We start from the raw sequence: 19,994 nt of genomic DNA, 5'->3' as shown, positions 1-19,994 counted from the left end.
TGCGGTGATGGTTTGGCCTTTTCATGTAAATAAAAATAATTTATGAATTTTTTATACATATTTGTAGTGATCTAAAAGTCAAGGTTGAAAAATAAAATATAATAAAAACACTATAAAATCTACTCCTAATTTAAGGTTGAAAATTTTAATTTTTTTGCTTATAAGCGAAAATATATGTCCCAATTTTTTTCCAATTGAAGTCATCTTTTGGGTTTGTAAAATAAAAGGCAAATGATATATTTACAAATAAAAAATAATTTATAAATAATATTTTTATATGCATGTTCACGATGATATAAAAGCTAAAGCTGAAAAATAAAATGCAATAGAAAAAGCTCAAAATTAACTCTAAATTTAAAATTTAAAATTTGTTTATAAACATAAACAAAGATGAGCTACAAGCGTGGATTTCGAATCGGTTTTCACTGATCAATCCAGTTGTCCTCGAACAGTATCGTCACAGGGTGCTTCCGGATGCATCAACGCGTGACTGACTGGCTGCTACTCTAGGACCAGGCAGCTGAGTAATTATGGTGTACAGTTTGCAGCTTTTGGGAAATAATCAGCACAAATCCCTGGGATTAGTGTGAATCCAGATCGATACTGTAGCTACTGCAAAAGTGCAAATACTTGAACCGTTCTCCACTCGAGTATATGCCTGTATCCTGTGTACAACGGGAGCCAGTGTGGCTACCACTGGAGCCGTACCAAAGCATACTCTCTGTCGCCCCCAACGGCTTTCTCCTCTGGAGCACGCGCGTCGTGCGCCGCTGCGGCCGCGCACGTACCCCGACGAACCAACAGAAAAATTTGAAATCCACCTCCCCTCCTCCGCCGCCGCAGCTGGCTGGCTTCGCTTTCCTCGGTTGTTGCAGACGCCACGGTTCAAAACACACTCTCCAACACACAAAACCATCCACGCCACACCGGAACCAAACACCGCCACCTCCAAATTCCGGCCATTCCCGATCCAAATTCCGGCCATTCCCGAGTGTGGCCGAGGCCCCCCATGGGTCTCTGTTTCAGCAAGAAGAAGCAGCAAGCGAGGCGGCGGCCAGAGGAGCCGTGCAATGAGGCCAAGAAGACCGGCGTCGGCAAGAAGGCTGGTTCCAAGGAGGTTGCGGTAGCTTCGGAGGCCAAGAGGGCGCCGCAGGCGAAGCCAGCGCCGTCCAAGAAGGCTGTTCCCAAGGCGGAGGAGCCGGCGGCAGACAAGAGGACGGTGTTCGTCGTCAAGGCTGCCGCGGCCGCGGCTGCTGCCGAGGTCGCCTCCGCAGGGAACATCGAGGCGGATGAGGAGGTGAAGAGGCCGGTCCAGGAAGAGGAGGCGAAAACCGTTGTCGTGAGCAGGGTGCCTGTGCGGACGTCGAGCTGCACCAAGGAGGAGGTGGATGCCATCCTGATCCAGTGCGGCCGGCTCAGCCGGAGCTCGTCGTCGTCCGGGAAGGTGGCGTCGGGTGAGAGCGGCGGCGGGCACCGGAGGTACACTGGATCTAAGAGGAGCTACGATTTCGACCGAGAGAGGAGAGGCGCCGGCGTGGACGACGACGGCGACTGGGAGAGGCAGGGAGCCGCCGTGTACCGACCGTCGCCGCGCCGTAGGACGCCGGAGCGGAAGCGGTCGGGGAGCCAGGAGAGGAGCAGCGGAAGTGGGAGCAGGAGAGTGAGCCGGTCCCCAGGGAGGCGCGCGGACAGCGTCCCCGCGACAGGGAGCTCTGGTTGCGGCGAGCGGGCCTCGCGGCAGCAGCCGGGGAAGATGGTGTCTGTCCCTGCCCGGGAGAAGGGGCGTGCGCCGTCACCCGTGCCGGCTGCATCCGGGAAGAGGTACCCGTCGCCAAGATCCAACTCCCCGGCAAGGGCGGGGGCCGCGGGGAACGAGAATGCCGCCGTGCAGCCGACGCACGGACCGTCTCTAAGCCGGAGCTCGTCGCGGAAGGCCGAGCAGTCGCCGTACCGTCGCAACCCCATGGCAGAGCTCGACGAGAACACGCTCGGCAGCCACCACAATAGCAACATCAATGGAAGGCCTCAAAAGGTACAGATGAACGAAAGCTTCCAATTTTACCCAATCCGTGTCAGCATTTCTCCTCACTAAATTAGTCAAACCATCGAAATGCATTGCAGAAACCTACGGATAATGGCGGCGCGTTGCCGCAGAAGGCCGCGGAGCGGGCAAAAGAGCAGGTAGCCACCGCAAGCCGGACGGTGAAGGAGAAGCAGGAAATCGTGGAGGAGGCCGTGGCACCAGACGCCAAAGGGAGTTCCGGGAGGATGAAGGCGACGCACTCGGTGAGCATCGTAGCCGACAGCGTCGTCAACCAGAAGGGCCGTTCGTCGAGGAGATCCTCGCGCGACTTCGACAACAATGGCAACTCGTACGCATCCCTGCTCCTCGAGGACATCCAGAACTACCACCAGCAGAGCACCGGCGCCGCCGTCCCGGCGCCGGCCTTCTCTCTCCCGGCTTGCGTGTCGAAGGCCTGCTCCATCCTTGAGGCGGTCGCGGACCTCAACTCGTCATCATCGGAGAACAAGAGCTTCGAGCTGGATCGGTCGGCCAACGACAAATGCTCGGTTAATGGGAGGTACGGCGGCGATGGCAAGACAGCCGCCGCCGGCAGCGGCACGGTCGTCGTTGAGTCGGAGGTCGTGGTGAAGGACGACCTAATGGAGCCGAGCCTGCACAAGTACGTCTCCGTGCGGGACATCCGCGGCGAGACAGAGCCGCAGGAATCCGCCGGGAGCAACAGCTTTGCCGGCAACCCGTGGACGCCGTCTTGGGAACCCGGTTCCGTCGATTCCACAGACCGGACATGGACGGCCTCGCAGTCCAACTATGGCGACGAGGTAGAGCAGCTCAGCGGCGGCGCCGTCAGCCCACTGGAGCTGTCATGGCAGAGCAAGCAGAAGCTCCCGTCACCGGAGCCTAGTGGTGGTCGTTCGAGGGCTGGTGGTCGTTCGAGGGCGGGTTCTACCGGCAATGCTCAGCGCGGACGCAGTGCTCACCGTGGCAGCGGCGTCGGCGGCACTGTCAATGCGCGATCCGATGTTCGTGCTGCTCCGGTTAGTTCTTCGATTGCCTAACAATAATCAGGAGGCGATTGTAGTCTGGTTCTTATCCTTGTAGTGGCAAGATAGGTTGCCGATTCAGCGTTGAGTTTGCGTTCTCTCACTCTCTGTGGATGATACATTGTTTAGGATGTAACCGTGGCGGTGACATTTGCAATGTATACTTTGTCGTTCATTTCACTGAGCTCCGGTGATTGATTTCATTGTGGTTTGGAGATCGATTGTTGCTCTCCTGCTAATTTTGTCGATCTTTGGGTGAATATCCTGTCAGGATTCAGGAATAAAATGTTGTAGTTTCTCACGCCGAGGGCTCATTTGTTTCGAAATAATTTTCATGAGTGTTATTCTGTTGGTAGAATATAGATAGAAAAATCAAAGAAAACTTTAACTCCACTTTGAACTCTTGAAAACATTCATGTCCCTGTCTTTCTGTTTATACTTATGTTTATAACCCATAATTTAAATTTTTAACTTTAAATTTAAAGTTATATTTAGAGTTTTTCATCGGAGTATATTTCCTAGTCCGCGTTTTTAAATAGTTCAGAATACATATATATATAAAAGTATTATTTATAAATTATTTTTTATTGGTAAATATACTGTTTGACTTTTTAATGAAAAAACAAATAATCACCCTCATATTGGTTGATGCACGTATATTTTCAATTTCTCTCACGTATATCTTTTCGCTTCTGCTTATGTTTATAAGCCAAATTTTGAATTTTCAATCTTAAATTTGCTATTGCTTTTGGGTTTTTTCATCAAAGTTTATTTTTTAGCTTTAGCTTTTATATTGCTAAGAATACATTTTAGAAAACATTCACACTCTCATCTTTTCATTTATGCTTATGCTTATTATACAAAATTTAAATTTTTAACTTTAAATTTAGAGTTCATTTTAGAGTTTTTTTTATCGTAATTTATTTTTCAGCATGTGCTTTTAGATTTATAAGAGTACATATAAAACTATTATTCATAAATTATTTTTTGTTTTCAAATATATTGTTTATCTTTTTTCATGAATAAGACAAACAAAAGCCCTCATACAGGTTGATGCATGCATATTTCCAATTTCTCATGTCCCTGTCTTTTCGCTTTTCTTATATTTACAAGCTAAAATTTGGATTTTTTATCTTTTATAGTTTTATAGCTGAGTTTGGAGGTTTTCACCGAAGTTTATTTTTTTATTTTTGGCTTTTAAATCGCGAAGAATACACATTAGAAGTTTTATCTATAAATTATTTTTTGTTTGCAAATATATCGGTTGACTTTTCTACGAAACACCAAACAAACACCCTCAACTTTTCCTGACCAGAATTGAAGACCTGTTGTAACCATTTGGCACTGCAACAGCAGGGAGGAATACATTAGTTATTTTAGTTATTTAGGGGTGATAGAAAAAGCTAAACGATATTTATAAATAAAAAATAATTTATGAATAAAAAGCCAAGGCTACTTTGGTGAAAAAACATTTAAATCAACTTTAATTTTAAAGTTAAATTTAAATTTTGGCCTATAAGTATAATTAGAAATGAAAATATACGATTAGAGCCGCATGAGTTGTAGATCAGCGGTGTTTTTATAGGTCAACCACGAGTTCAGTTCGCAACAAAAACCTCATTGGTGTAGAAAGTCCACGAAAGCTCAAATGTAAATGGTAAAAATCTCCCCAAATATCACTCTTACTTTGATATTCCTCATAAAATGATTCGGTACAAATACACTTCTAATTTAACGTAGGAAATTCCTTTATTGCTGCTCTTCGTGTGTTCCCAAGATCTTTTAGCGCACGTTCTATATGGCCCAGTGTATCTCATGATTTGACATGGTCACGAAGTCTTATACATTGGCCAAATTTTGTCTTAGGAGTGTGATAAGTAGTTAATTAAGTTACGCACATCCCTTTGTACATGGCGTTCTTCTGGAGATCAATATGAAAAATTATCTAATTCTGCGATAGCCATTTAAAGCGATTCTGCCGTACGTTTTTCGTCCGTATCTGACGTCAGCCATACGCATGATGACGTCAGCAGCAGCTTCCGTGTCCGCGAGACATCTGAGTCATATTCTTACGCTCAAGAACAAAGCAACCAACGGTTTGTTAGCACAGTGGTGAGGGCTCTCTTGCCATAATCCGCAGGTTGCTTGTTCGAATCCCAGGGCAGGCGACGCCACGGTTTTTTTTTTCTGACTTGATTAACTGCACTAGCCGATTAATTAATAAAAACAATAGATTAGTATATTATTAATTATTAAAAATATAAAATAGATGAATATGATTTTTTAAATAACTTTTTTATAGAAAATTTTTACAAAAAATACACCGTGCGTGTGAAAAACGAGTGGAACTAGATATCGTATCTGCCTTGCGAGAACAGACAAGTATGTAGCAATAGATTAGTATATGATTAATTAATTATTAACATGACGGTTATTTTTTTGCCGACTTGTTTAACTGCAGTTAGCCGATTAATTAATAAAAGCAATAGATTAGTATATGATTAATCTATACTATTATAAAAAGCGGTATTGATTCTGCTACGATTTTTCGTCCGTCGCTCCATGGGCCGTCAGCCCGCTTCTGCGCGCATGCTCGCGGCCCACTCGTGCCCGCGCTTGCCGTTAGGCTGTCGGCCAACTCGCGTCGCTTCTGTACCAGGCCATCGGCTTGCTTCGCGCTTGCGCCGCCCGCGTTGCAAAAGATGGACAAAAAAGCTGAGTAGCCAGAATCGTCGAACCCGGGTAACGGGCGTGACACCGGGAATACCCACCGCTATACTACAATGATCTTTTGAAAGCAAGATGCATGCAGATCATAATTAAAGATGACATATATGCCACCATATCTGGCTTAAAGACCGAATCTCACTACGTTTTATTGCAGTGTAAGGATTATTTTTAATCATGTGGCTTTTTTGAGAGGGCATCATAAACTCATAAATTATTTATTGATAGCTCACATATCTGTTTTAGCAACATTCCAAGTTTATAAAATTGTTACTTATATAGTCATGATATAGTCATGGTTATTTTCATTCTAGATTAGATTTATATATGGTTAGTCTTGAATAGAAGACCTAAATTATTTCATTGAGATAAAATTGATTTTAGGAGTTGGCATATCAGTATGCCGGCGTTTGAGAGATAAACATGGTAGAAGCTCAATGACATGTAGATATATCTCAAAAAAAGCTAAGCTACTATATATTGGTCATGGTAGGAAATAATCTCATATTTTGAAATGAATTACCTCATAGCATGTACGCATTCTTTATTAGAAATTTTGTTGCATGAGGTGAATAAAAAGTAAAGGGGTAATAAAAAATTATTTTAATATATTGATTATGAGACCATATTATCCGAGTCTGTCTCTGCACCTCCATTGATGATGTTGTTGGAGTAGAAATTCGTGGTTACTTTACTGTTGCAGAGGGGCAAGTTTGATAAGTTGTTGTAGCATATATAAAAGTTTCCAATTGCATTTATTAAAAAAACGATGCAGGGTTGAGTGCACGAAAACGGTAAAATTTATCTTACTCTTTTTCCATAACCCGTTGCGAAGCACGGACATTTTGCTAGTGTATATATATATATATGGACCAATAGACCTATGACATTAAGGCCCACGCGAGACGTTAGAAGGAAGGGACCGAATTGTCAGCACATCAATCCTTCGTTACGAGCGAAGCCTCTGAAACTCAAAGGCGCGCCGCGCAGCAGCGGAAAACCCAAAAGGGGAATTCCGCGACACAGAGGCGCGGCCACCGCCCAGCAGCAACTGTTCCGCCTCCCGCCGCCGCCCGTCGGGGAGCGTAAGCCATGAAGTTCAAGGCCTTCTTCACCGACGACGGCATCGCCCTCCTCGACAAGCGTAAGACCCGACCCGCGCGGGGCACACGCCTTATTCCTCTTCCATTCCAGCCCCTCTCGTCTCTCTCCCCGCAATTCGTCGAGCACCTCACGCGCGTCGCGCGGCTTGTTCCCTACTCCCTACTTCCGCAGGGTTCCTGCCGGCGATGGACAAGGTCGGCCGCGTGTGCCACGTCTACCTCACGCCCACGCACGCCATGCTCCTCCACAACCTCCTTGGGCCCACGGGGCCCGACGGCGGAGGGCCGCAGTGTGTCGCGCAGTTCGCCAAGGGCCTCCTCTTCCGAGAGTACAGCGTGTCGTCGCGAAACGGCAACCGCGTAGCCTTCGCCGTCGACGTCGCGCTGCTCCACCGCGCCCTCCGCAGCGCGCTCGCCGTCCACGCCCAGTCGCCGGCCGCCGGGGACGCCTCAGCCGCGATACAGGTGAAGCTCGTCAACAAGCTGCCGGCAGGGTCCCGGTCTGCTTCTCCGTTTCTCACATTCGAGACCAAGGGATCCCGCGCTGCTGTCGTGCAGGACGTGCCAATCTCGCGCCCTCTTTCACGCTCCGACGTTGAGCGGCTGCAGGCTGCCCTTGACGCTGCCCAAGAGCTCCCTCAGGTTCGATGCATTTTAATGTAATTCTCGTCATATTCTATTATATCAGATCGCCTTGGAGTCAGATTTGGCCGCACAAATGTGAAACTAGCTAATCAAATTGGAGTAGGTTTTCACTAAATTTCTGGTGGGATTAATTGGCTTTAGACAGAGATATCAAATGCATATCTATCCACGCAGACATTTTTCATTCGAAAATTTGATTTGAATTAGTGGTGAGTTGGATTCAACTGGGACTACCTTATCAGTTATCAACTTGGACTCTCATAGTTTACTATGGAAAAACACTATGTCCAGTTCATTTCAGTAATGGGAAACCAATGCATTGTTTTTTTTTTCTTTTGCCTTGAAAAAGTTTATAAATAGCCAGTAATACACAGGATCACAGGCAGCACATAGTATAAGTTATTGCAAAATCAATTAGTAGAATAGCAAATACAGTACATCCTTTGTATACTAGTCTGGAACTACAATTCAAGTGTTATTATTGCCATCCTGAAATCTTAGCAATGCTTTTCTATTATACCATGTCAAGCAGACTAAATTAGACATCGCAACTCCCAACTAAGTTTCACTTGGAGAATTGTGCGTTTCACACCGTCAAAAAAGTGCATTCACTTGGGGAGGTTTTTGTTGATTTAATATCAACGTTAAGAATCACACACAACTAAAAGTTTCTTCTATTCCGATGACTCTAATATCTAAATTTATCCTTGTTTGGAAAATAGTTGTCCGAAGTCCTTGTGGATGTTGCTACTTGGTTTCTATTGTCTGCAACTAATACTATCTTCAACTTCAATGACTCTAATCGCTAAATTTATTCTTACTTAAATAAAGTAGTCCTAAATCCTTAAAGATGCTGATACTTGGTTTCTGTTCTTTCTGTAGACTCTAGTCCAGGTTCCAGATCTACCACAGTTACAGAGTTTGGTTGACCGTCTTAAAAATGTCGGCGATCTTCTGACAGTAGCTGTTACTCAATATGGTGATCTACACCTGCATGTTGCCACTTCTCTTGTTACTGTTGGTTCAGAATTCAGGAAGCTCCGTATTCTTGGTGTTCGTGGTAAGCTGCTGTACATCAGGTGTCAAAAGTGTTTTTTTAGCAATGGTTGTTGAAATTACTTGTCCACATTTTTATATGAAAGCTCTGTATTTCAGCAACTGCACCTGTCGGTGATCAAAATTTGAGTGCTTCTACTCGTACTGATATGGCAATCGAGAGAGGCGAGGCGCTCTCTGTGGTATTACACCTAAGAGCATTACTTACTTTTTTATTATTTTTCATGCAGTTGTTCATATGTTTCTGTCTTTCTATGTTTTCACAGCAAGTGAACATGAAGCACTTGGCTAAAAGTCTACAGTGTCATTTGGCTAAACCTGACTGTACCTTTTATGGTGTGTTTTGCGCTATTTCTGTAATCTCACTGAGAAATGTTCCAAATTTGTGTTGGAGTCACTTTTTACTTAAATATTATCCTTTTCATTGGCACAGGTATTGCCCCTGGTGGTGCTTGCTTGACTGTGATATTCCAGTATTTCATTCCAGGAACTAGATTAACGGACAAATCCATTAGCTTCTACTGCAGGCTTCCGGTCCTTGACCCTGGCAGTTAAAGACATTACAGCGTGGTAATTACTGACTTGCCTCTGATATTATGTAAGAAGATTATTCAATAGTAAGCATTTTCAACGGCTCATTCAAATTTGATCATCCATATTGCCATTTGGATGTCCATCTAAGATAGATTTTCTCTTCATATCAATTATCACTCTAACAGAATATCCATATTACATTCTCTATATATATTTTATTAATATTTTTGCAACTAACTTTTCTCATGTTGTTCTTGCTCTCTTATATTAAGATTAGATGTTGAGATATACGAGCAAAGTACCCATGCTTTGCAACGGTACATCAAATGTTTCATAGATTCTTTGAGAGAGGTAAACTTGTATTTTAGAGATGAAATATGATATTAATAACATATAAAAAGACTATTTTTTAACACTAAATGACATAGAGTAGTTGGTAAAGAAAACAAGATAAGTGGTAAGGTGCCAGATTCACTGCCACCACCGTTGCTTTCTTTTAAACAAGTATAGAAAGTAGAGTTTCTCTTGCCACTATGGAGGATATTCTATTTTTGGAGAATGTGATGAAGTATCTACTAGAGCTTTTTTTTTTCACATACTTTATTTTAAAAATGAAGGATGGGATAGGGTATCTACTGGAGTGCTCTTAGGCCTTGTTTAGTTCTCAAAATTTTTTTTCAAAAACATCACATTGAATTTTTGGACACCTAAATAAAGCATTAAATATAGATGAACAAAAAAACTAATTGTACAGTTACGGAAGAAATCTTAAGACGAATCTTTTGAGCCTAATTAATCCATGATTAGCCATAAGTGCTACAATAACCAACATGTGCTAATGACAGATTAATTAGGCTCAAAAGATTCGTCGTGGTTTTCAGGCTAGCCGTGAAATTTGTTTTTTCATTCGTGTCCGAAAACTTCCGACGTCCAGTCAAACATTTGACGTGACACTTCTCCTAAAAATTTTCTCAATCTAAACACCCCTTTAGTTAATGTTTCTTTCTGTTGACTCCAATATATGTTGGCTCAACAATAATCTGCTAGTTTGAAACATCAGCATTTTTGTCACTCATACCTGCAGAATTGAACTGCTTCCTTTCCATGTTGTGATATCCCTTCGTTCCAAGCTGAGCTAAAGCTTTTAGGACTGCTACTAGTCTCCATGCAAGATATGCAGATCCAATCTTCCAATTGAATGTGATCTACTCCCTACATTCCAAAATATAATTGTTTTTAGGATTTGAATCTTATACCAAAATATAATCATTTCTGTTATTATTCATAATACCACTTGTTTCATCAATCACTTCTCATTTAAGATTCTTCTCATTCTATCCTTATCATATATATTCGTTTCTTATTTAATAAAGGATATCATAGTCTTTTATTGTCAACCTTAATCCCTCCTAAACATTATAGGAATGCTTACATTTTGGGGCGGAGGTAGTCTTTCCTAACTCATTACAATTCCACTGCTGCAAGCATCCAGATCATCATAGGAAAATAATAGGAAAATCTGATTTGTGGTAAATTATAATTATAAATTGTGTTTTTCGTTAACTAGCATAAACTACAAACTTTTAAGTACTCACCTTTCGGGTGTCTGGGGTACTAAGCATTTGGAGCAAATGAAACAACTATTTATACATGTCTTGACCCCATGTCCTTGGTCTGGCATAAGGGGGACCAAATCACTGGGGCCTCCTTATGCTCCTACCTATATATTGAACGTATATACTCTTACTACACAGTACTTTAACCCAAACAGTTTTGGTTACTACCAAATAAAACTTTGGTACTGATTTTCACTATAGACGAGGACTTTATTGCTCCTTCAATGCTTGTTTCAGTAATCTGAAAGCAAGCAGAATTAATGTAATGATATAGTGCAGTCATTTGAGCGGTGCTTCCGGCCTTTAGGGCCCCAACCTTTTCTTTGATAGTTAATATTGCAGCACTGCATTTCAAGAGGACAGATTCTTTTTTACTGAATGTAGAACTGTAAATGATCTGTAAAAGAAGAGAAGGGTAATTCTGAACCACCAGTTATGTGTCAACTCTGCATCTCTGATGCCATTTTTCACACATTACATGTCTGTATATACCTGTATTCCAATCAGCTTCATTTTTCAAAACGTATAAATACCAGTTTCTCTGATCTTAGATACATATTCCACCAAGAACCGGCAAGAAATGGGCCTATATCTGCTAACAGTTTGTCTTCTAGCTTTCGTTAGGACCAAGCTCTGGATCCACAACGTAGCCTCTGAGGGAGGGTGTCTTGCCAACCGGAGGTTCCTTCTTTTGAAGCCTTTTCCTTGCGATGTACCCCCGAATCCATGGTAGCGCATCCTCATTTACCTTGATCATGAGGAAGAACAGAATGCGGTAGATGAAGATCATGCTGAAAATGACTGATAGATCAATCCACTTTGACCGGTGCACGTTGATCTGGAAGATGTACTTCAGAATGAAATCTCCAGGGATCTTCGGTTGGTCCGGATACTGGTTGTCGAATACAAGACCGTCCATGTCATTCTGGCATTGACCCTGTCAGGTTGATAAGACTTTGGTGTCAAATTCTTTGGATTAAGATTTAGTTTGTTCTTCCAGTCAAGAGTGGGTTTAGATTTACCTGCAGTGCCCAGTAATGGAAGCTGATGTACTGCATGGGGTATCTCCAAACAGGCTTTGGAATGTCATAAGGAAGTCTAAAGTATCCAGATACAAGCATAAATATTCCCTGCCAAAGGAAAATAATGTGAGAATAGTTATCTTGGCTGAGCTATGAAATTATACCATATTGCGTGAAACTACAACGTTTTCTTTGTAGGGGCAGCAATGTAGTTGGCGCACAAAAGAGGTGAATCAGTAATTAGAAGAACAAAACAAACCAAATAAGATCTTAGACGATCTTATGCTATGGGTGGAGGTTTATATACATTGATGTTGGGTAGCGTACAGTAAAGTTGTGCTGTCCAGCATTTGTTTCTTTGTCAAAGCTTGATGGTTTACTATTTGACTCGTATCAGATTATAGTAAAACCCTTGAAAGATTTGTAAGCTCTCATTGATGGACATGTCTTAAATGCCACATGGTCCTCTGGGACAACTTATGCCATGAAAAAAAAATGCAGATATAAGAACTGTACCAGACGGGTACACCGAGTTTCAGTGTTTCAATCCACTCTGTTTATAGCACTATATTTAAGTTCCAGTTAACATGATAGTACTTTAAAGATAGACCTAAATGGACATTCATTACTCCAACATCAAACCAAGAGAAGCTTAAGAAAGCATATGAAAGAAGCATAAAAATGTACCTGAATTCCAGCTCCTATGATGATCCCCATGAGGAAGTTAGGGATGACACTTGCAATGGCCATCATCAAGCTCTCAACCACGGTGACGCTGGCGTAGAGATTGAGAACGAAGAAGATGTAGTGTGAGAAACCCGGGTGAAGGCGCACCATGAAGTAGCATATGGTTCCTGACAAGAAGCATATTAGGACCAAGAACGGCAGCGCCGAGATTGTGTTGCTGATGACGAACGCCGCGACACCGTAATGACCATTCAGGCGTTCCCTTTGGAAAACCTGTCAATGAACAAGGGAAAGCTGAGCAAATTTTACATAGTTTTTCGATCATCTAGATGAAACCGTATGGTTGGGATTTCACCTTCATTTCTTCAACAAATGAAGGAAACCCTCCAATGGACATGAACGTGACGAATCCGAAGACGAATGCGGTACAGGCGGCTCTAGCCTGTTCAGGGTGGTAACTAAAATACATTAGAACCAACCATTGTATCCACGGCAGATTACTCGTCTGACTATGTTTTTATTGAAAACTATTACAGCATTCAGCATTTCAGTCGTAAGAAATCAATTATCAATTCTTCTTTCTTACCAGGATGGATGTGTACTTGGTGCCGACGTCAAAGTAGATTGTGCCAATGCAGACGGTCACGAGGAGATAGATCAGCAGCCTCAGCCAGTAATACCCGAAGTCCCTTGACATGTTGATGAACGAGCGCTTGGTCAGTGTGCAAGCCTGCATCAAGAAGCTGGCCTGGCTCCCTCCTGAATCCAGCACAGTTCCTTTCTGCAACGAATAACATGGGTGTTTTCCTCCTGTTATTATCTGTCCTGGTTGCAGTCTTAACTACGTGGGGGCGCAAGAAAAACAGAGAGAAAAGGAGGTATCAACATTCGCTGCTGTTTTAGGGTCGCCAAGATTACTTACGAGTCGTGAGATGTCATTAACTCTCTCCCTGGCAGCGTAGTAGTACTGGGACCTGCTGTAGGATGCAACCAACTTTCTGATGGCTTCAGATGTGGTCATCTTGTCCAGAGGATCGTCCGACCTCTCAATCTTGATGAATGCCCAAAAATTAGATCATTTCGCACCGTGACACAAAACAAATTAACCGAGTTCTGATTTTTTTTCCGGCCGTTGGTGTGTGATTTGTTCTTACCCTTGCCTTCATGGAACCCTTCAGGGTGGCCTTCACCTTATCGAAATCGGAGTTGACGCACCTCAGGAAATGATCTGATGGATTTCTGAGTGGCGGGCAAGGGAAGCCGACCTGGGCAAAGAACTGCAAGCGAGCACGAGCTGTTCACGTTTGAACTTAACCATGGCGGATGATGTTGACAGATTTGGTTAATTGCTCTCTGAAATTGGTGAGTTACCTCGCATGCTTGCGACGCCTGGCCGAAGTATACGGTCTTGCCGCTGGAAAGGAGGAAGAGCATGTCGAAGAGCTCGAACACCTCGCTGCTGGGCTGGTGGATGGAAGCGATCACCGTCCTTCCGTCCCTGGCCAGGCCCCGGAGCGTCTGCGTCACGAAGAACGCCGACGAGCTGCGCAGCCGGCGTCGCCGCCGTTAGCTAATTAAGGCTCTGATCATCTCCGGCCAAGCACACCGCCCTATAGCTAAATCATTCGATGGATGGATGCGCGTACGGTACCTGTCGAGGCCGCTGGTGGGCTCGTCGAGGAAGAGGAGGCGCGGGCGCATGAGGAGCTCGAGGGCGATGCTGACGCGGCGCTTCTCGCCGCCGCTGACGCCGCGGAGGTGCCAGTTGCCGATGACGGTGTCGGCGCAGTCCTGCAGTCCCATCTCCACGATGGTGCCTTCCACCAGCGCGCGCTTGTCCTCGCGCGGCATCTTGTCCGGCAGCCGCAGCATCGCCGAGTACCCGATCGTCTCCCTCACCGTCAGCGTCCCGATCAGGTTGTCGTCCTGCGTCACGTACGCCTGCATGCACGCGCCAAAATAAACCACACCCGCACTGTTACTGTTGCTCCTCTCAGTAAACTTCACGGTTGCACAAAACGCATTATATATTTTGCTGCATCTGAAATCTATACTATTGCTGTGAAAGGCTGAAAGCCCAGCAAAAAATAACGTGGACTCAGACAGAGCTGAGAAAATGATAGGTGAGATTTGTTACTGGTCCGTTAGCGTATTGAAAGCAGTCAGAAAATTAACTGCCCAGGGTCAGGTGTCCCAGTATGAGTGTATAAAGTAAAAAACGCCATAGTTGTAATTCCGTATATGCAGAAAAGTCCCCGTCACTTCCTCCTATTACTCCGGTATAATCTTTGGTAGGACAAACCACGCGGTCACTGCAGCTGAATGGTTCATGTCACCATAAATTCGCCACAGGTTCGATCACGAAACAAATCCAAGAATCCAACTGCCTGTATTTATGCTATGTAGGTCGCCGCACCACACCAGAACCTCTTTAAATTTCGTCTTTCGAAACCAATCCCACTAGTTCTCCATTTCGAAGAAGAGAAAAAAAAAGGAAAAAAAAAGACGTCGCGTACTACGCCCCCGAATGAATGGAATCAGAGCAGTAGGATCGAGAGAAACAGATCGAATTGATTGCGGCACCTAACTAGCAGCAGTACACGTTCACGCGGGGGTTTACAGCCTTTCGCCATCGGGGACAGATGCCAAGTAATTAAACCCCAACCGGCCGGATCATTGACGTATATCGAGCAGGCGTACGTACACGCGGGTCTGTCCAGTGTGTTTTGATGGCGACGATAATTAGCCGATCGGACCGTGGTCGCCTACCTTGTAAAACGCCACTTGATGGGAGTGTTTATATATGCTCATCATAGCGCCATCAGCACATGCTAGCTAGCTAGTTAGCTCGACTATTAACTCTGAAATGGATGCATACTTATTGTGGATGATGACTCAACTTATCTAGCTAGGACGATACTAGTAAGTAACAAGGCCTGTGTGTTTCGTAGACTGTTTTGATGCCTAAAAATGGAGACTTTGTTGGATAAAACAAGTGAAGCAAGAAGCTAGGTTAAGGAGTGGTTTGCGTATGCGTACCGCGGCGCCGAAGGAGAGCTTGGCCTTGCGTCCGTTGAGGAGAACGTTGCCTGAGAGGAAAGCGTTGGCGGCGAGGCGGCCGGCGAGGGCGTCGAGGAGGGTGGACTTGCCGGAGCCGGAGGGCCCCATGAGCGCCGTGAGCGAGCCTGGCTCGGCGTACCCGGTGAGCTCGTCGAGGACGGTCTGCGTCTTGCCAGGGCCGAGCGCCACGGTGACCGACAGGTCCTTCCACGTCAGCCTCGCCGACACGTCGCCGATGAGCGCCGCCGCCGCCCCGGGCATCGCCTTGCTGTCCCGCCACAGCGTCTCGCTGAGCGGGCTGAGCCCCACCACCATCGCGCCGCCGGCCGACGACGCGTTGGCCTGCAGCTCCACCATGGCCTGCCCGGCCGCCGTCCTCCTCGTGTCCCCTCCTCCTCCTGCTCTCATGTCGCGCGCTCGCCGCGACCAACGAGCTGCTGTGAGCGTAGATCAAGCACGGCCCGACGCGATGTCAAGCGAGCGAGCGAGAGAGATAGAGAGGAGTTTGTTTTGCTAGATGGGAGAAGCAGCAAGGGCAGGAGTTATAAAGGTGAAAAGCATGCAAGCATAATAAAGAAGGGAGTTAATGGATGGATGGAGCAATCAGAGAGAGCAGCCATGGGATGCCACTGCTTAACAAACTGCCAACCAGATGTCTTGTTTTGGGCTTTGGCTGGCAGTGTGGCAGATGAGCCCCTCCTTTTACTCCTACTTGAAATCGATCACTAGTCACGACTCCTGTTCTACATGCAACGTGGTACCCAAGTGGAACATAATTTTTTTTCGATGAAGCGTCGCGTCCTAGAAATGGGAATACTGTTAGCGCGTACGTACAGTCCTCTGTTTGTTGGAGCGAGCAGTGTAATTTTCATCATTAATCCCAGATATTTCAGTCTAACACATCCCTTGAGTACCGATTAAAATATCTGCAGCGTGCTACTTAGCTAGCATCAGATTAACCATGCATGTACAAACACGGGTGTATATATTTGCGCTCCGTGGCCGGCCGCGCAACGTGATGCCAATTTACAGGTCGCGCGTACACGGTTAGCATGCACCGGAACCGTACGTGCACGCACGGTTATAACATGACGTCTCCGTGGAATGAATACTTGTAAACGAGTACCACTCCATGTTGTAGATGGGAGGGAATTAAGAGGAGTATAGTCAATTTAATCTAGCGGCTGGCTGGCGAAGCAGCAACACGTTACGGCGTGATACCATTGTCCACACATGTACACACGCACAGCACATGACACGAGACGAGATCCAGCAGCAGGTGCATTAATAAGGTACTGGTAGACGTTGGTGTCGTACTTTTATTGCCTGCCCCGGCCGGCCGGCCAGCCAGCCTCCTCCACCTCTGCTCTCTAGCTAGCTACCTTCATCCCCATAATTCTTCCGTTCCTCTGATTCCCTTCATTTAATCTCGCCATCGCCCTGTCTTTCATTTCGAACTCGCTTTCTGGACCAGTACGTACGTAATTCACCAGCCACCACCACCGCACAGCAGCCGCATAGATGATGAGCGGTGGTATTTCCATCGGTGCCAGACACGATAATTAGCCCATGATCGATCTTGGATCCTTCATTCCTAGGAGCGAATTAAGCCAGCATACAAATCGATATATTGCCGCTAGTAGCTAAAGCGCTGGCCAAATTTGCTTCCACTTTTGCGGTGAGTCGGTGGCCACACACGTACGCCGGCCGATACATGGGGCAAATTTAGGCGTCGTGCACGCCCGGCTGGCTGGTTAGCTGCTCGTGGGCGTGTCCGCTTCCAGGAATGGAGTCCAGTTAGCTAGATCAGTCGGCGCCGCGTGCGTACGTGCGGCGACTGGCGAGTCGCGGTCACTCCCATACCTGCGCGCGCCCGCGAGCCCATCTGGTAATAAAGCGGACGAGGAGTAACTAGCGTTCGAAGCGAGATCTCGTGTAGAACGTACAGTACAGTACTGTCGCCTCAACTACCATCTCCCCAACGAGACGAGGCGCGATGACGGTCAAACGTCAAGACCCGGGCCGGTCGGCCGGGCATAGTCAACGAGGCGTTGGGTCTGGAAGGGCAGCAGGCTGCAGGAGTCGCGGGCCCGATGGATCGAGGCGGCGTTCACCATCGAGCTCAACGGTCTACGTACTGGTCGGTCGATCCATCCATCCATCGGGATATAGTAGTAGCTAAACCGGCCGGCCGGCTAAAACTTCCCACGAACGTACGCCACGCAGTTGGACGTCGATTCTGGCCGTAATGAGGTCGCGCCCCGTGCAGCTCCAACCGCGCGCTTTTATCATGTCGTTCCGTTTCCGCTCCATCCCCCCAACTGCACGCCCCACCCGTCTCCCATCCCTCTCGATCTGAGTATCTGACCCTGACCCCCAAAAAAGGTCATCAAGCTGAAGAGCATGCCTTATCAATCTCATACTTTATTTTCAATCGTTATTCAAATAAAGATATTGATGAAAGACTAAATTTAGATAAGTATAATAGTAGTCTACAAAACAACTATAAATCTAGGAGGAGAAGAGAGAAAATAAAAAAGTTGCTAGTTCTCGTACAAGAGTTGGTCTACACGTGTTCCAAATTAGATGTATTAAATACATAAGTAGAGAAAAAAAAGAGAAAATATTAGAATCAACATTTTATACATATTAACTCTAATATAAACTTATAGCTAGTAGTCGGTTATGCTATTAGGCCTAGCTCAGTGGGGGTTTCACGGGGATTTTAAACTTATTAAATGATGACATATAGGCAAAGTCGAGTATCATGAGATAAAACTTGGTGTTCACAATACCTAAACTATAAAACTGTATTGACACCTCCATTGAGAATAATTCGTTTCATCTCTATATATTTAATCACTCTATAGGTTACTTAGATACACCATTTAAGTGATATGCTAGTCTATAAAACCGTGAAGTGAAATTTTGCATTGAGAGTACATGTTTTATTCATTCACTTAAATATATTTTGATAACATGGAACTATTGAAAACACCACAATAAAATCATACAATAAGAATGGCGTTAATCTTGCAAAATGAGAAATGTGATTAAATATGATTAATTGAGAATTAAATATTAAAAGGGCGAAAAATAGTTTTATTTAATTTTTTTAAAGAAACATAATATATAGAAATGCTCATACGAAACACACAATTTGTAGTTTGAGATACTGGGGTACCTAAAGGGGTGATCGGTGATCGTGAAAAAGCCAAATCACGAACAAAAAATAATTTATGAATAAAACTTTTATATACGTATTTTTAACGATCTAAAAGCCGAGGCTAAAAAATAAACTTTGGTGAAATAAACCCAAAATCAATTCTAATTTAAGGTTAAAAATTTAAATTTTGATTTATAAGCATAAGAAGGCAAAAACTGGGGTGTAATTTTATTACTTAGTTTGAAACGGGGACTAAGGCCGCGTTCATTTGCCGGCCTAAATAACTCATATTTCCTTGAGTATGCTTTGCAAACTGCTAAGTATTGTATTTTTTAAAAGAAATTATATAGAAAAATTGATCTAAAAATCATATTAATCTATTTTTTAAAAAAATTTTAACTAATAATTAATTAATCATATGTTAATCCGTTGTTAATTTTATATGCTAGTTAACTAAGCGGGTAAATCTTTTCCGAATAGATGCACAACCGCGCGACGGCGACGCGGCCGTCCGTGCGTCGTCGAGCGAGGCAGCATGCAGCGCGGGGTGCACGTATTGCAGCCGCTGCGCTGTACGCGCGCTGCGTTTGCTAGGGAGCACACGGTTGGATAACGGATGGGAACGGGGATTTCCCTCGTGAGAGGGGAAGGTTCTGTCAGTACTACTCACTAATGTACATGTACCGCAACCCGTAACCATTCTTTCGGCATATGCCACTCAGAAACGGAGGGGGTTGCGTTGATCAGAGCGCTCAATTCCTCAACGGCAAACCACACGCGTACTCAATGCTGTACAACGACTGTAACAGTGATCGATATTGACAAAACCCTTATAATTAATTGGACGTGTCAAATGTTGCGTCGCAGCACTACAATTCATGTGTAGATAGCTATGCATACCAGCTAAGCTTGGTACTGTAGCACCTAACGAGGATGATATCATGTTACATCCAAACTGGAGCACGTATTCATATATCGAATACGTGGTAAAGTTCACCATCCAACCCACGTACTTACCTGATGATGACTGTAATTAGAGCTAAGCAGTTGGGAGCTACTCCAGTTCGGTCGCGTTCGTTTGTCTGGCCAAGCAACACATATTTTCTGTTTTTCGTATGTTCGCTTCTCAAACTGTTAAATAATACATTTTTTATAAAAAAATATATAGAAAAGTTAATTTAAAAATCATATTAATCTATTTTTAAGTTTTTTTATAGCTAATAATTAATTAATCATATGTTAATTTGCTGCTACCTTTTCTACCACCAACGAACGCTACCTCGCATGAGGTCTCTCGTCTATCGTCCAAAAG

At 44.6% G+C, this 19,994-nt stretch overlaps 3 protein-coding genes across 4 annotated transcripts; 2 read left to right on the top strand and 1 right to left on the bottom strand.

The window, feature by feature from the left end:
* Window positions 1-922: 922 nt before the first annotated feature.
* LOC102714915 (uncharacterized protein At1g65710) lies at window positions 923-3,330 on the top strand. The gene is made up of 2 exons (XM_015836456.2): window positions 923-2,032; window positions 2,122-3,330. The coding sequence occupies exons 1-2, from the start codon at window positions 1,010-1,012 to the stop codon at window positions 3,079-3,081; spliced, it is 1,983 nt and encodes a 660-aa protein (XP_015691942.2). The 5' UTR covers window positions 923-1,009; the 3' UTR covers window positions 3,082-3,330.
* A 3,400-nt stretch (window positions 3,331-6,730) lies between these two features.
* On the top strand, window positions 6,731-10,266 carry LOC102717058. 2 transcript variants are annotated; one of them, XM_015836635.2, is made up of 7 exons: window positions 6,731-6,937; window positions 7,069-7,538; window positions 8,424-8,601; window positions 8,697-8,779; window positions 8,864-8,933; window positions 9,031-9,167; window positions 10,216-10,266. In XM_015836635.2, exons 1-6 carry the CDS (start codon window positions 6,886-6,888, stop codon window positions 9,150-9,152), a joined length of 975 nt encoding a protein of 324 aa, XP_015692121.1. In that variant the 5' UTR covers window positions 6,731-6,885; the 3' UTR covers window positions 9,153-9,167; window positions 10,216-10,266. The 2 variants fall into 2 exon arrangements, with proteins under 2 accessions (XP_015692121.1, XP_040378955.1); XM_040523021.1 differs by lacking the exon at window positions 10,216-10,266 and having other exon boundaries at window positions 9,031-9,319.
* An 855-nt stretch (window positions 10,267-11,121) lies between these two features.
* Window positions 11,122-16,047, bottom strand: LOC102717335 (ABC transporter G family member 11-like). The gene is made up of 10 exons (XM_006652486.3): window positions 15,496-16,047; window positions 14,108-14,397; window positions 13,828-13,999; window positions 13,611-13,733; window positions 13,379-13,507; window positions 13,043-13,237; window positions 12,812-12,898; window positions 12,457-12,729; window positions 11,770-11,877; window positions 11,122-11,684 (listed from the first exon to the last, which is right to left on the bottom strand). The coding sequence occupies exons 1-10, from the start codon at window positions 15,922-15,924 to the stop codon at window positions 11,358-11,360; spliced, it is 2,133 nt and encodes a 710-aa protein (XP_006652549.1). The 5' UTR covers window positions 15,925-16,047; the 3' UTR covers window positions 11,122-11,357.
* Between the last annotated feature and the right edge of the window lie 3,947 nt (window positions 16,048-19,994).

The sequence above is a fragment of the Oryza brachyantha genome, chromosome 4 (assembly GCF_000231095.2).
Source record: "Oryza brachyantha chromosome 4, ObraRS2, whole genome shotgun sequence".
NCBI lineage: Eukaryota > Viridiplantae > Streptophyta > Magnoliopsida > Poales > Poaceae > Oryza > Oryza brachyantha.
The sequence above is the reverse complement of the archived record's forward strand: the minus strand, read 5'-3'. Positions and strand labels throughout refer to the sequence as shown.

Coding starts and splice junctions, on each gene's coding strand:
- LOC102714915 (XM_015836456.2), top strand. CDS start 1,010: ATGGGTCTCTGTTTCAGCAAGAAGAAGCAGCAAGCGAGGCGGCGGCCA. Junction 2,033..2,121: donor TCAATGGAAGGCCTCAAAAG/GTACAGATGAAC, acceptor AATGCATTGCAG/AAACCTACGGATAATGGCGG.
- LOC102717058 (XM_015836635.2), top strand. CDS start 6,886: ATGAAGTTCAAGGCCTTCTTCACCGACGACGGCATCGCCCTCCTCGAC. Junction 7,539..8,423: donor CTGCCCAAGAGCTCCCTCAG/GTTCGATGCATT, acceptor TTCTTTCTGTAG/ACTCTAGTCCAGGTTCCAGA. Junction 8,780..8,863: donor GAGGCGAGGCGCTCTCTGTG/GTATTACACCTA, acceptor ATGTTTTCACAG/CAAGTGAACATGAAGCACTT.
- LOC102717335 (XM_006652486.3), bottom strand. CDS start 15,924: ATGAGAGCAGGAGGAGGAGGGGACACGAGGAGGACGGCGGCCGGGCAG. Junction 13,734..13,827: donor AGGCGTCGCAAGCATGCGAG/GTAACTCACCAA, acceptor GCTCGCTTGCAG/TTCTTTGCCCAGGTCGGCTT. Junction 11,878..12,456: donor TCATAGGAGCTGGAATTCAG/GTACATTTTTAT, acceptor TTCCTTTGGCAG/GGAATATTTATGCTTGTATC.